Genomic DNA, 16,695 nt, shown 5'->3' with positions numbered 1-16,695 from the left:
TTACATGTATATTATTCTTGTATTAGTTTAGTCATTTGTATTTAAGCCTTCACTCAAAACCGAAAGCTCCAAATAAACACTAAATGTATTATTATTTCTATTATCATTATGTGAATTTTGATTAAAAAAAAAAAAAAAAAAAAAAAAAAAACCCACCAAATCTTATCATAAATGTGATACTGGGGCTGATGGGGATTCATTTCTCTGCATGATATGACAGGTCTACAGCTCAGCCAATCCTCTGTCAGTAAAAGTATGAGGTTTTTGAGAAGAGTTCAGCAGTTGTGAGAAGAAATTGACTTTTTTTTGTTAAACTGCACTGTCTTTCTTGTTTATGTTAATTCAGATTATTGAAAGACTTTTTTTTAAATAAGAAAAAAACATGTAATTGAAAACTTTACCAATATAAGGAAAACAATATTAACATGATGAACTTTTTGTCCCTTGTAGATACATTTTCTTGTTCAGTCTTGCAGTAGCGACACTGATTGCAGGTTCTATGACTGATCCAAAGCGGGGCAGCCCAGTGTGTGAGAGTGTAGGTGTGTGTGAGATCATTACCATGACACAGAGCCATGTGACTGGCGGCTGTTATTGGTCCTGTGACATTTGACTGTGGTAAAGTGGTGTGTGATTCACTTACTCTACTGTATAAATCTTAATCTCATGATGTCTGTGGCTAGAGTTTCACAGTAATAAATAAGAGTATGACGAGACAGTATACAGTGTGCCAAAGGGGGCGATAGTGACTCAGGCCAGTCATGTGATAGTTCAAAGGTCAGTGGTTGGATCCCAAATGTGACCGGTGCATACATTTGTTGCATCCTTGATAGGATTGTCAAAAAAAAAAATCAATACCCAGATGCAAATTGATACTTAAACTATGAAATGAGATTCTCAAGTATCTAAAAAAATCATATAAATAGGACAAAACTTGAACCTGCACTCTGTGCAGTGCACTCTGTAACTTGTCCAGTAGTAGACATGCTTGTCTCCATGGAGATGCTATTAAATTGCCTAGAATCTTTGATGGCAGTAAACATCTTGCATTATTTACATGTGTTTTTATTGCTCAAAAATATCTTGAAAATGCATGTGCTTTTTTTACTGCTCACCTCTCCACATATCTGATTTGTAACTTGACCTGGTAGCGTAACCTGCTTGTCTCCATGGAGATGTGTTTAATAGCATGTTGGCAATGCAAAATAATCTCCATTGGAACAAATAGGTGGTTGCATAAAAGTTACACAGTGCAACTTTAAAGTGTACTTCTAAACTGTGTATTTTGGTGTTTTAATAGCATTATCTACTCATCGTTCAGTCATTTTTTGAGGTAATTTTAGTGCAAACTGGGTAAATGTGGAGCTGTTCGGTCAGAAACGCCTAATGTGAGTGTGTGCAGTGTTCAGTGGCGTCTGCAATGTTCAGTAGTTGGTGACATCACACAGCACTGCCCTGATTACAGTCAAGTGTCTCTGATTACAAACACCTGGCTGCAGAGGTGGAGTTTGAAGTGTGGATACCTGTTAGACCAATGAAACTGTTCTTTATTTCCGTAAACCCTGTCCCTTCTTTCCCCTCCTCTCTCTTTTCTTTAGTCCTCCTGATACTGTCCAAGTTAGCTTTTCTATTTGAGATGTGGTTGTGGGCGGAGTTTAGGGGTTTAGTTCCACTTTAAAGATGTTAATGTCTGGTCATATTCCAACTCTCAACAGAAAACACTGTGGAAAATACTGCCCACATTCATTTAAAAGTGCACATCCTCTCACCAGCACAACGTGACAGCCGCCACCGCCACCCATGTGACACAGCAGATGCCCCGGCCCTTCTTCCCGCTGTAACCGTGACCCGTGCTGCCATCTTCGTCCTCCTCCTCTTCCTCCGATCCCTCGCTCCGGTCGCCACGGTGACAGCAGCAGTAGTGGATAAGGAAGGACAGAACCACCAACAGCGAGATAACGAGTGCGATGGCTGATAAACTGGACAAAACCAGTAAAGTCTGTGAAAAGCGACAGTAAAAATAGAGTGAGGAAAATAACAATCATATTTTGGCAATTAAAACATCTATTCGGATTGACACGCCCCCATTAAACCAGCAGGGGATGCAACATAGAACAGGTTTTTGCAATTATACAGTATGAATCACACTGCGAAAAAAGTACAGACTAAGTAGTTTTTGGGTTTTGTTTTTGCTAAACCTTAAAGTTGCGCTATGTCACTTCTGGTGGAGGGTCCGTCTGTTGTTTCCATGGAGATATTATTTGTTATTGGAATGTCCCACAGTATGCCCTCTATTCTTGCATTCATTTATCATTATGAGCGCTTGAAGAAACCATAGAACACACGCATTCTTACTATGAATGGGCTCGCCTGTGCACAGATTTGACCTGTAAACCTGGCATGGTAGCGGCGCCAGCTTGTTTCCATGGAGATTGATGAGTTCTGTGCCATACTGTGGGACATTCCAAGCAAAGTGCATTAACATTTCCAATTTGTGCTGTGACTTGCAGTTAGATTTATAGTATAGTATAGTTTTGGTAACAGATATTTTGAAAAATTACTTTAAAAACTGTAGTCTTTTGATTCTTTTGTGATTAATATTGCAGCCTTAACACGTGCGTATATATATAACTATTTATTCAAACCATTGTAGACATACAAACTGTTGAACATTAAGCGGCCGATCCACAGAGTAAACTCTAATGTCTCTATAAGCCTCGTCTATCTCTAGATCTGATCAGTAAAGTCAACATTACTCAAATGCACTTTGCCACACATAGCCACAGTATTATCTCTGATCCATCTGCCGGGCTGTCGCTACTGCACCTCGCCTCAGATTCACCTCCACCCTACCCCCCTCTCGCTCTGCCTCTCTCCTCCCTGCATCCATCCTTCTGTGCTCACTCTCTCTCTTTCTCTCCATCCCCCCCTGCACCCACCCCCCTGTCCTGCCACTCTTTCTCTCTCTGACTCTCTCCTCCCTTTCTCTACTTCACCCTTGCAGTAACCCCTCCATGCTTTCTCTCTCCCTGTCTCTCCTTCCCCCTGCACCTGCCCCTCTGTCCTGCCTCTCTCTCTGCCTCTCTTGTCCCTTCATCCATCCCTCTGTACTCCCTCTTTCTCTCCATCACCCTTGATTTAACCCCTCCATTCTCTCTCTCTCTCCCTGTCTCTCCTTCCCCTGCACCTGGCCCTCTGTCCTGCCTCTTTTCCTTTCTCTTTTTCCCTCTGTCTCTCTTCTCCCTGCATCCATCCCTTTGTGCTTCCTCTTTCTTTCCATCTTCCCTGCAGTAACCCCTCCATTTCTCTCTCTCCTTCTCTCCTTCCCCCTGCACTCACCCCTCTGTCCTGCCTCTCTCTCTTTCGCGCCCCTTTGCAGTCATCCATTCATCTTCCCACTTTCTTTCTCTCTCTGCCCTTCATGCCTGTAGTAACTCCTCCATTCTCTCTCGCTCCCTGTCTCTTTTTCCCCCCTGCACCTGCCCCTCTGTCCTGCCTCTTCTCCTTTCTCTCTCTCTTCCTCTCTCCTGCCTGTATCCATTCCTCTGTACTCCCTCTTTCTTGTTCTCTCCTTCACTCCTGCAGTAACCCCTCCATTCTCTCTCTCTCCTGCATCCACCCCTCTGTCCTGCCTCTCTCTCTCTCTCTGCCTCTCTCCTCCCTGCATCCATCCCTCTGTGCTCTCTCTCTCTTTCTCTCCATCCCCCCCTGCACCCACCCCCCTGTCCTGCCACTCTTTCTCTCTCTGACTCTCTCCTCCCTGTATCCACCCCTCTGTACTCCCACTTTCTCTTTCTCTCCTTCACCCCTGCAGTAACCCCTCCATTCAGAAAGAGAGAGACCTCCGCCTGCACTCACCCCTCTGTTCTGCCTCTCTCTTTCTTCCTCTCCCCTTTGCAGCCATCCATTCATCCTCCCACTTTCTTTCTCTCTCTGCCCTTCACGCCTGCAGTAACTCCTCCATTCTCTCTCTCTCCCTGTTACTCTTTCCCCCCTGCACCTGCCCCTCTGTCCTGCCTCTCTCTCCCTCTCCCTCTCTGCATCCATCCCTCTGTACTCCCACTCTTTCTCTCCTTCACCCTGTCAGTAACCCCTCCATTCTCTCTTTCTATATGTCTCTCCTTCCCCCTGCACCTGGCCCTCTGTCCTGCCTCTATTCCTTTCTCTCTCTCTTCCTTTCTTCTCCCTGCATCCGTCTCTATCTCTGCACCCATCCCTCTGTACTCCCTCTCTTTCTCTCCATCCACCCTGCATTAACCCCTCCATTCTTTTTCTCTCTTTATCTTTCTCTCTCTTTTCCCCCTGTACCTACCCCTCTGTCCTGCTTCTCTCTAATTCTCTCTCTCTGCCTCTCTCCTCCCTGCATCTATCCCCCTGTACTCTCTCTCTTTCTTTCCATCCCCCCTACAGTTATTCCTCCATTCTCTCTCTCACTCTCTCTCTGTCTCCCTCTCTCTTCTTCCCTCCTGCACTCACCCCTCTGTCTTGCCTCTCTCCCCTTTGCAGCCATCCATTCATCCTCCCACTTGCTTTCTCTCTCTCTGCCCTTCACCCCTTCACTAACCCCTCCATTCTTTCTCCCCTCCCCCACTGCACCTTCGCCTCTGTCCTGCCTCTCTCTCTCATCCTCCCACATTTTCTTTCTCTCCCTCTCTCCTTTCCCCCTGCAGTAACCCCTTTCTTTCTCTCTCTCCCCTCTGCATCCATCCCTCCCTCTTTCTCCTAACCCATCGTTCTCTCCCCCACTCAGGCTTTCTTTCCATCCACCCCACTGAATCTCTATTAATAATCTGTGACCTACTTAAATACATTCACTGCTGCTCTCACTCTCTCTCTCTCCCTCTCTCGCTCCCTCTCTCTCTCTATCTGTTGCTGCTTTTGCTTTTATGGCCTACTCTTACGTTCACTGCTACCTCTCCCTGTCTATCTCTCCCTCTTTCTCTCCCTTTACTCCTCCCTTTCCCATCGTTCGTAGCTTTTTCCTTTACGGTCCATTCTTCAATTTATAACTCGCTCTCTTCTTTCTCTCCGTCTCCATCTCTCCCTCTCAATATTGCTGCATTTACCTGTAAGGCTCAAGCTTACTTTCTTTGCTCTCTTTTTTTTTCTCTTGACTTCTCTCTCTCCCCCTTCTTTTTCTGTCATACGCCCACCATTGTTGTTTTTTTTTTTCTTCTATGGCTGCTATTCTGTCCATTACTACCCCTTTCACTCTCTCCTCTTACTTTCTTTCTACCTTCCTCTTCTACATCCCGCCCCCTCCCCCTCTTTGCCATCTTCCCTCTCTTTCTCGCTGTCATTGCCACACTGCCTCTCTCCATCTCCTTTTTTTCCTCTTCTTTCAGTCTCTAACTCTCTCCATTGCTGGCTTTGTATTTTATTCTCACTGTTCTGTTCACCGGCTTCCACATTACTCCCTCTTTTTCTCTCTCTTTCACTTCTCCTCCCTCCCCCTCTTTCACCCTGCACTTGCTCCCTCTTTTGTTTTTTGTTCTGCAGGAGTTACAAACATTTTCAAACACTTTCAGACAACGCTGGACAATTTGTATAAACAGAATGAGGAAATCTTGCGTCAAACAGCAAAAAAATTCCAGAAGTGTAGAGTTTAAAGGGCCAGTATTACGTCATTCACTCATCTGTGTTATAATGTTGTTTCTTCATCACAAACAGACCTGGAGTTGTTTCATTCACACATGTTTAACACACAAATCCTGCATATTTAGGCTATGTTCTTCTCTCAAACCGAAAACACTCTGTTCCACCATGTGATGTCATCATGTGGCAATACAGGAAGTGCTCCACTGTGTTTTTAAACTCCACACACCTTCATTGGAATCATTTGGATGATTTCAGCCCTGGAATCTACTACTGAGCTAAAGGTAAAAGAAGCTGTTAACTTGAAAACTACCACTTCATGACATCACAAGGTGGAACAGAGCGTTTAGAGCTTTGGAGGTGTAGACAGACTAATAATAAAGAGTTACTCAAACATGTGTGAATGAAACAAAACACAACTCCAGGTCTGTTTTTGTGGAGGAAACAACTACGTAACTTTTTGTTAGTGGGTTTCCCACCTGCTTGTCTCCATAAAGTTAATGTAGCTTTGCCTGGAATGTTCCGCTGTATGGCATTAAACATATCAGTGTTGCATTTATTAGCTTACAGGTGTTTTCGTTGTAAAAAAATATATGAAAAACATGGATTCTCACTGTAATCGGTCTCACCTCTCCATAGATCTGAACTGTAACTTTACCTTGGGCTGTCACCTGCTTGTCTCCTTGGAGATAGTTTACTGACATACTGTGGAACATTCCAGTAAAAGCAATACCATCACCTTTCACAAGCCGGTAGTGTGCGTATCCCGAGAAAAGTTACATAGTGTACCTTTAAGCTCTTCTTCCTAAAAACAGAATTTACATTTAAAAAATCTGTAAAAGGACAGGGAGTAGTGACTTAAACGAGGCAAGGGGCTACTCAAAGGTCAAGTGCCAATTCATTACAATAATTAGGTCAATAAAAACAACGTTGTGAGTATTTTAAAGACTCTAAACGTCTCTGCTCTGCACATTGTTGTTCACAGTTATGACTTAATGGAGCCATTGAGTGTGTGGTAAAAGGCTACACAGCTCTGACTCATTAGTTTAACTGTACAACTATAACATTAATGCAAGATTTATACACACCAGAACAAAACTGGGACTAAACCTGAGACTACAGGGAGACTAAACCAGGACTAAACCAGGACTAAACCAGGACTAAATCAGGATTAAATCAGGACTAAGGCTCTGACTCATTAGTTTAACTGTAAAACTATACCATTAATGCAAGATTTATACACACCAGAACAAAACCGGGACTAAACCTGAGACTGTAACAGCACTAAACCTGAATTAAACCAGGACTAAAACAGGACTAAACAAGAACTAAATGAGAACTAAAGAAGAAGTAAACGAGGACTAAATCAGGACTAAACTAGGACTAAACAAGGACTAAACCAGGACTAAATGAGGACTAAATCAGGATTAAACTAGGACTAAACAAGGACTAAACCAGGAGTAAAAGAGGACTAAATCAGGATTAAATCAGGATTAAGCCTGACTCATTAATTTAACTGTACAACTATACCATTAATGCTAGATTTATACACACCAGAACAAAACTGGGACTAAACCCAAGACTACAGAGTAAACAAGGTCTAAATGAACAAGGACTAAACGAGGACTAAACGAGGATTAAAGGAGGACCAAACCGGGATTAAACCAAATTCAATCATTTAACTGTACAACTATACTGTTAATGCAAGATTTATACACACAAGAACAAAACTGGGACTAAACCCAGGACTACAACAGGACTAAATTAGGACTAAATGAGGACAAAAACAGGCCTAAAGCAGGACTAAACCGGGACTAAACTAGGACTAAACCAAGACTAAACTAGGATTAAAAAAGACTGCTGAGACTACAGCAGAGTTCAGGACTAAACCAAGATTAGTCAGTGCTATTTAACACAAAAAAGCCAAATTTCTTCCTTCAAAGTCTGAACTTTTCTCTAAACCATATGCTTTTAGGATGAGCTGTAGACCAGTTGATTACAGTAAAAAGACCCAAGCAGTAAATCTGTGACTATTTGAAATGAAATGATTTGACCAAAATTTGATTCATTTTCAAGTTTCAAGTTGATATTTCTGCAATTTTGTGTTTAACTGTATAGTCACACTCGACTCTCAACATTTACAGACATGTTTTAGCACATTTCTATTTCAATGCAAACGTGATCGGACTATTGTTATTGAGAGAATAAAAACATACTCAACCCTTCCTTAAAGTAGAGCTGGGCGATATGAAGATAAAAATCCAATTGTGACCCATTACCAGTTACAAATATCTGTTATTTTGGTTAAAACGCCAAATCGTGATTGAGCCATTTTCTCTCGAATGCAGTTCTATGCTCAAACAAAGACACTTCCCGCCCACTACTCGCACTGATAAGGGAAATTAACCACTCACTGTGATCTTTGACCTTTCAGATGAAGAAGACGACTTTGGTTATGTCTTCAAAGCAATATAAAAACACAAATATGAATTGTGAAAAAATCGGAATCATGATCTGGAAACAAGAAAATCGTGATGTTAATTGGTTAATGCTAGAGTCAAGGGGGACAGTCTGCTGTGTTTGGTCGTTGAAAGTGTTGACGTTTATGAACAGGGTTATTTATTTTTTTAAGTTAGGCTGTAGGTAGTCAGGTTAAGGCTTTATTTTTTATGTTAAGGAGGAAAATAAATAAGATTAGGACATGTTTTGGGGTAGTTAGCATGTTAGCAGAAGAAACCGTTTTGTCTCCTACTCGCCTTATCTCAACTTACACTACAAAATAAAACATAAACCATTTAATCCCTGTTCATAGCTACAGATGCTAACACATTACCATGGCAACCAGAGCTACACCATCACTTCCGTCTCTCCGGATCATCCCCCCCCCCCCCCCCCCCCCGTAACCTGGAGTTGTGCCAGGTGTGCATTACCTGCTGATACTCCCAGCTGTCGGGCACAAAGAAGTTGTCCCTCATCGTCATGGTGAAGTCCAGCCGGGGGAGGGCGTGGCAGACTCGCACCCATAGCGATGGGCTGTAGCTGGGCACCGTTGTCATGGCAGCCATTTTCCTCCTGCCACCGGTCCCCTCCTCAACCCTGCAGGAAAAGAGACGGATTTAGCGATTCACAGTCTGTACGATTCATATTTTTATACATAAGATTTTTGTTTTTCCTTTGTTTTTTTTATTTGTCAAGCTAAAAATCATACCTCCCTTTGCTTAATAAACAACAGTATCACTCTGCAAATGTGAAACAGACACTTGTGCAATGTTTGTTATGGATGTGTGAACTTGCATTTTTTTCCCTTATTAAAAGAGCTTTGTTGAACTTGCACAAGAACAGAAAAGTAGTGTTGCTAAATAGTCCCTAATACAAAAAACATTTATTAGACAATAGAAATATCAGCAGTTTTGTTAATATTACCATGTGGTTTTGTACAGGTAAGTCTTACATTACAAAATCATGCTACAACTAGTCACAAAATGTCCATTTCTTTACTATTTATGTTATTTTCAGGCTCAACTGTTTCGATTTTCTGGGCATATCTGCTTTACAACCTTACAGTCAAAGTAAAATTATCTGAACTGTGAAAAAGTGGAGTGAAATGAGAGTGAAGAGCTGTGAGAGACATTCATACTGTCAGAGCCGGGCTACCAAACTTCTTGTCCATAGAGCAGCAGACCTGTACATTTTACTGAACAGTTTATTAAATATTCACCTCCATCTTGATGTCACTAAAGAAAGCAGCGTCTGTGCTAACTAATATTTCTGAACCACAATAAAACTTTTTCAAGACTAAAGAGAAGAATGATGAACGTTTACAGCACATGTGTCAAACTCAAGGCCCGGGGGCCAAATGTGGCTCGCCATGTCATTTTATGTGGCCCGCGACAAGGTAAATTTAAATGTATGTCATGTTAAAATGTCAGTTTATCAGGAGTTACGCATATTTTTTATATCTTTGCAAATTTGACATGAACCATTTTGCTGATGTGGCCCTTGATGAAATTGAGTTCAACGCCCCTGGTTTACAAGAAACTATTAGTACTGCTTGACTTAATGTTCACTGACTTGGTTTAAATGTTGAAAAGAGAAGGCGTGTTATAAGTTTACACCATTTTTCCATTTTTGTATTTGAACGTACTTACTTTATCACAATTAAATGATTTATTCATTCATAGCTGATCGACCTGCAAGTCAAACTGTCATTGATTTGTGTTTAAATGTGTGCACTCTATGGGTCCTCTTTATCTGAGGGAGTTACTGCAGCATTATACTCCACCCAGAGCACCTTTTCTGTCTTTACTATGGAACAGCGCCCTCTGCCTGTCAGATCCTCTCAGTTTGTAATGCAGTTTAAAAACCCACCTCTTCTCCCTGGCATTTAATACTAGCTAGACAGGATTTCTTGGTGTTTTATTGTTCTTTTCCTATGTATCATGTTATATTTTTAAAAGTTTTATATGAAGCACTTTGGCGGAACTGAAAAAAAAGACTTGTAAACAGAGAGACTTGTACTGGAATTGAGAGGAAAATGATAAGAGTTATAAAGGGGTAGCGCCGCAAGATTAATCGTAAATGAATTGAAATCACAATTTAAATAAGCACATGACTGCAATTATTTAAGTCCTTTGCAAACCACAAAATATCCCATCTTATTATCTAAAAACCTGCTAGACATCTACTAAAACGTTCTGAAATGCACGAGATTCTTGTATTAGTTAAGCAGTGTATCTTCGTTATTTCTTGTTCAAAATGCACACTTTTGAACAGCATCCAACGATTAAACCATAAATCTCAAATGTAATCGTAATTGCAGTGTTTGTCTGAAAATTCGTGATGAGATATTTAGCCCAAATCATTCATCGCTAATAGGGGGTATCTGGGGGCATTGGGTGAAGGCCAAGTAAACAGATCAGCTTTAAAATGGTGTCATCTGCTTTGTATCTCCACATCGAGGGACAATTTATGAGCGGCCATCATCTGAGAAGAGCAACGGCTACAATGCGAGTCTGAGTTACTTAAACCGAGCTCAAGATGGTGGGTGTAAATCAGCGGGCTCACGGAGCAGCCTAGAGGTCCAGTGTGAACGAGTTTTGGATGGAATTGGTTATTGAAACTCACTTAAATTGTGTTAAATGAATAATGTAGGAGGTTCGTGGTTACGCATAGGCACAAATGTTTCTTCTTGGTAAATGGTAAGTCATTTTTTTCCAGCTTTAAGGCACTCAAAGGGCTTTACACAACGACAGCGTTCATCTGTGGGAGCTGGAATCGAACCGGCAACGTTTTCGGATCAGAGGACGACCACTCCACCATCTTCTTTGAGAATAGTGATCGCTGCGGTAATAACTAAAGAATATGATGAAGTGTATCGCTCCACAACTTGAGTCATCATCACTATCTCAGTTTAAATGTGCACTGCAGACCGAACAGTCATTTTAAAGCATAAATTGTAGAAGTTGTCAGAGAAATTGCAATTAGACTCCGAAATTGTTCCTTAATAGAGAGAAAGGGTAACATTATTGTAACATGGACGAGGGAGGGGCTGGCGGAGCACGAAAAGAAGACTGTACGAAATTAGTGAGGGATTTTACGCAGTGTCGACACAACTGGATGATAAAAAGTGCATATTTTCACAAACGAAATAACATTTAAACACATTTCTGAGCATTATTTACTTCAAAATATAGTGTTTAATACAGGAATAGTACTGTTTGAAGGTGAACTTTTCTGGGTTTGTCACCTGCTTGTCTCAAAACAAATGCTATTGATTTTCCTAGAATGTTCCACAGCACAGCATTAAATTGATCACCATTTCCAAACTGGCAAAGTGTCACCACGAGGCCAAGTAAGTTACAGGTCAAGATCTGCGGAGAGGCGACCCCGCTCACAATAACAACGAATTTTTCAAGGTAATTTTGAGCAATAAAAACACTCCCAATGAAATAAACGCTACAACTTTTTGGAGTTTCGTGCAGGATAAGCAATAACATCTCCATGGAAACAGAAAAGTTACACAGTGTACCGGACTATTTGAAAAGTGTCTACACATGCAAAGGACAAACAAACAAATGTGCTCAGATGAAGAAGCCAACGCAGTGAAAAAGATGGCGGGGCTTTTGTTTCCAAAGACATAACTTTATCTTTACACTGTATGAAATGGCTCAGTGTTGATGTTTATTCACAGCATAACATCTGGGAACGCCGCAGCTGTTTAGTGAATACGATATTATTGTACAGTGTATAGGAGCGCCACTGTGGTCCACGCGAGAACAAAATGGAGACTTTGTGATCAATTATTGTATTAGAAGAAGAAACCATTCATTTTTGTTTAAGACGGGGCTGTGTTCATCTTTCATACATACTAAGGGTTTAGGTTTACCATTATAGGCGCTATTTTAAGGACCTTTTACTGCTCAAATGATAATAATATTGTATTTTGAGGTGTAGTGATGTCAATTTTCTGTGAACTTAAAAACTGCAAAAATATATATGCAATTTTTCAAAGCAAAAATAGGTCATTTCAGTTCAATCTATACTGAAAAAGTGCTTTTTTCATCTTCCTCTTTATGTCACATTAACCATTAAGAAAGTTAGATTTTTTGCGGCTTTTGGCTCTTTTAGAGGATCTGAATCTTTTGGATCTGTTCATTTCAAAGAGCTGTTCAAAAGACGAGTTCTTTTAATATGTATTTATATGACAGAAGCCAATGTGAGAACTTATTTTAACTACAAAATAATCACAGAGAGAGACATGACCAAGGCTTAGATGTCTTTAAAATGAATCTGAGAGTGGGAGTGTGTTTGCCCTTTGAAATTATGAATAATCTAAATAAAACATTGCACTACAATAATAATAAGTTTAAAATCTAACTGTTATTATGATGCCAAATGTTTTTGTTTTGTTTTTTGTCTCAGTCGTGTTTCCTGCTCTGCTTCTGAGCTGATTCTTGTGATGGTGCAGAGTTAATGAGTACAAAAATGCACAAAAATTAAGAGAAAGATTCGGTTCTTTTAAAAAATGAGATTCGGTTCGACCCATTCACATTAAGGAACCATTCAAAAGAGCCGATTCGTTCATGAACGTCACATCCCTATTTAATTTAATAAAAATAGTCTCACAGAGCATTGGTAAAGAAAGAGACAATGTGAATGAATGAATAATTAAGACTTTCACTTTTATTTTGGTGCCATTAATTAAAAAAAATCTGAATTTCTTCCCAATAATCGTAACACTAACATTTTATATAACCAAATCTTTACTGCTATGCTTTAAATTGTTAATTGCTATGACAACAGTCCCAGCTTTTCATCACGTGGAAATCCATGGAAGAAAATCAAGATCAATCAATGTACTTTTTGCCATATCACTCAGCTGTAGTTGCCATACAAATTTCCTTTTCAGAGTGAGTATTTGGTGATGGCACAGATCTGGCTCCCCCACAGGGCAGACACGACCACTCTAAGCCCATTACAAAAGGCCTGTCCACCGTCATGGCTCCAGACGTCCAACTGTCACTGAGCGAATCAACGGCAACTCTTTATTTGTGCAATCTGTTAAACAAAATGCTTCACACAGAGGTAATAAACTTAACATATATGGTGGAAATATCACAGGGCGAAATATCGCAGGGCGTCTGTTACTTTGATGGACTACACGAGGTTTCCTGCCAAAATAAAAGGTGTAAAACCATAATTACACCTTTTACGCCCACCAAATTAAAGGATTTTAATTAAAGGTGCAACATGTAACTTTTCTGGCGAGGCGTCTGTCACCTGTTTGCCTCCATGAAGATGAGATAATTGCTTTCCACAGAATATATTAAGGATAAATCAGGTGCATTTTTTCAAATACAAGTGTTTTTATTGCTAAAAAAACACCTTGACAAAAATGTATTCTTACTGTGAGTGAGGTCGCTACTCCATGGATCTGACCTGTAACTGTTTCCATGGATACTGTGGAATATTATAGGCAGAGAAATAAAAATAATACAGCATAGTCCACCTTTGAGGCATGAAAATATGAAATAAATACTATCATCCAGAATACTTCAGAGGCCAGTATGTGTCACTAATAATAAAAAATATATATAATAAATAAATAAATAAATAAATAAATAAATAATAATAATACATCTAATTTATATAGCACTTTTTTATAGGGCTTTACAAACAATAAGAAAACAGTAGAACATGATGTTAAAATCATCAAAGGTAGTGAAGGCTCGATCCTCCACTAGGCCTATGCAGTCAATATATTTTTGTTATCAATCATGATTACAAGACAATTACAGCTTGAAACAACTACTAATTCATTTTGCCCCACAAAATTTGGAGCAAAGCCACTTCGCTGCACTAAAGTTGGGCCTGTCAGAATAACACATTTTGAAGTGGGATCTATCGCTGTAGATAAACTTTAATATTAAAACTAATTTAACACTGACACAATAACCTAAGAGCAGATTTAAACCACAAAAACTATTCTAAATCTACAATATTGTTAAAAGCAATTAATAAACAGCAGAATGAAACAACAAGACCTAAAATAACCAAACATTTCCCAGTTTTGCAAAAAAAATGTACACACAATAAACACTGACCCCCAAAAATATTGTTCCAGCTTCATATACTGAATGAAAACTAGATATACAGTAGATATACAGTATACAATTATCATGACAGGCCTATATACAGTGGTCCTATGAACGCTAATCACAAAACTTTGCTAATAAATGACCACTGCTCTCTCCATTTTTCCATAATCAAGCAGCCCTATAGGTGTCACTGTACTGATATAAAATGCTGACATAATATTGAATTAGCATAACTGTGATATCACTGGGTGGCAAACAACACCATGATGCTGATCAATATATTTACAGCCAACACAGAACACACAACGCTTCAGTTTATGATCTATGTTTTGTCAGTCCGAGCTAAAAGTTGGACTGACGTCTGCTGCCTGTTTTTAAGATTATGCAAATACCATTACATAAGTGGATTTTGGGATGAAATTCAGGAAGAAAAGAGGTATGTTAAGAGCCTAATTACTTTATCAATAAATTGGATTTTTTTTGGATTGGTCTAAGAAACTCCCACTGTAAAGAAGGCAGCGACTGTGTGATGCAAAACTGCAGAAAAGATGCATTTTGTGGAAAAAAATTAGGCTGAATCTAACAAGCCATAATTCATAATGACTGATATATAACAAATGATGTACAGTGACCTTAATTTAGATGACTTTACGACATCAGGAGGTGACCGATTTTTATATTTTGTGTCAAATTAAAACCCCCGTGCTTTATAATTTTATCTTTGTAGGTGAAATAACACACACTTATACTTCATACATTATATACATACATCAAATTTTTGTAATCCAGCTAAAGGTTTGCAAAATACCGCACAAAGAAGTGGCTAATCTTCACATTCTCTGACAAATTCAACCTGTGTACTTTCTCATACATGTCTGTGATTCATTAAGGCATGACAGCTGAGTTAAAGGGAGGTGGGAGCCGTGTATAATCGGTGAGCGCATATAGAGCTTTTACAAGTCCTTGGGTGCACAACTTGACTGTGAAAAATGCTGCATTATTTCTGTGCATGTAAACCATTGTTCAGATAACAGCACATCACAACACAACACACTTGCATGAACACACAACAGCCCCTGCCTCTTACATATGACACCGGAGATAAGGGAACCAGTGAGTGCAAAATCATTATGTGCAATGAAACCATTACAACACGATCGTGCATAAATCTAGCCGCGCACACGTCGGCCTCATTTACCGAAATTGGAACAATACAATGAAACAGCAGCACACCAGCGCACGCACACGCACATCAAACGCATCCATACGGTCACATGTCACAGCTGTGTCAAGATAACAGAAAAAAACCAATGCATATTACCTCTAATGGCTGTTGGGAGGTTCAACTCTCCTGTCTCTGCTCCTCTCCGGTGTGCGTGAAATTTTTACCCACTCAAAGAGGTATTCTGCCAGCCATCAGTGCCAGATGCTCTTGAAAAAACATCCTCCTACAAAAAAAAGGGCTTAAGAGACAAGCCACGGGAAAAGTCAAAACACAAATAAAACCAGAGTAGTAATTCTTTTTGCGTTTAGTGGAATATTAAAAAGCCAATAACTGTCTAGTTGTCTGGTGACAGTGAGAGGTGCTTGTGGTGATGGATGAGAGAGGCTTTCACAGTGAGAAAGAGAGAGAGAGATGGAGAGAGAGAGGGATGGAGAGAGGGATTAAGATTGAGGAGACACCCCTAAGGGACTTTTTATCGCTGCATTGTAGCCCTTCCTAGATTAACACCAAGCAGCTTCACAAACAACATGACAAGAACACAATATCCACTGACCATAATGACTCTGTTAACAGGGATTACCTGCTGCCACTACCCATCTCTGAGATCCCACTTTTGATGTCAACCCCAGCAACATCCTCTCACACTCCCACCAACCATCAGCCAATCTCTGCACAGACCTAGTCCTAACCAGATTATGCAGCGAAAGAATAAAAATATCTACACTGTGATAAGAATAGGCAAAAACTACAAAAACCCACTCACGTGATAAGTGCAAAAACGATATGTCTGGCCCAAATATCGCCTGGTGTGATGTTCAGGAGCTACGTGAGTAAGTAGAGATGCACATAAAACTGGAGTAACACAGACGAATAGGCGCACATGGGTGGATATGGGGAGGGGGCGATACAGGCAAAGGCAACGTGAAATAAAAAAAAGTGGGTTCCCATGGAGTGATGCTGAGAGCAGGGGAAGGGAGGGCGCGAGAGATGGGCGAGCGAACAATGAATAGAGAAGGCATGCAGTGGATTGGTAGGCAAAACCAGTTTCAGTCAAGGCTGCAGCAAAGCATCAAACACTGATTCAGAGGCAGCGAGGCATGAAAAATGGAGCGACAAAATGATGAGAGCAGATGGGAACGCGCTAGTGGAGTTGTCCTATGCTATGTGACCGACAGTTGCCAAAATGGTCGTATAATTACAAAATGACGAAGGGTAATGGCATTTGTCCATCTTGTTGGGGAAAAAAAAGGGGGCACAGGCGAGAGGAGGAGAGGGGGA

The 16,695-nt window shown here is 40.4% G+C and overlaps 1 protein-coding gene across 5 annotated transcripts in view; it reads right to left on the bottom strand.

The window, feature by feature from the left end:
- Positions 1-16,622, bottom strand: part of ttyh1 (tweety family member 1) — a 37,336-nt gene extending 20,714 nt beyond the window's left edge. For 4 of the 5 annotated variants that reach the window (XM_033981596.2, XM_055227596.1, XM_033981598.2 and 1 more), the window contains exons 1-3: positions 15,514-16,622; positions 8,526-8,691; positions 1,770-1,999 (exon numbers count right to left, since the gene is read on the bottom strand). In XM_033981596.2, the coding sequence (XP_033837487.1) occupies positions 1,770-1,999; positions 8,526-8,660 (365 nt within the window). In that variant the 5' untranslated portion in view covers positions 8,661-8,691; positions 15,514-16,622. The remainder of the gene's footprint in view (positions 1-1,769; positions 2,000-8,525; positions 8,692-15,513) is intronic. The other variant, XM_055227595.1, reaches the window with a different exon arrangement.
- Positions 16,623-16,695: the final 73 nt, after the last annotated feature.

The sequence above is a fragment of the Periophthalmus magnuspinnatus genome, chromosome 16 (genome assembly GCF_009829125.3).
Source record: "Periophthalmus magnuspinnatus isolate fPerMag1 chromosome 16, fPerMag1.2.pri, whole genome shotgun sequence".
NCBI classification, from domain to species: Eukaryota; Metazoa; Chordata; class Actinopteri; order Gobiiformes; family Gobiidae; genus Periophthalmus; species Periophthalmus magnuspinnatus.
The sequence above is the reverse complement of the archived record's forward strand: the minus strand, read 5'-3'. Positions and strand labels throughout refer to the sequence as shown.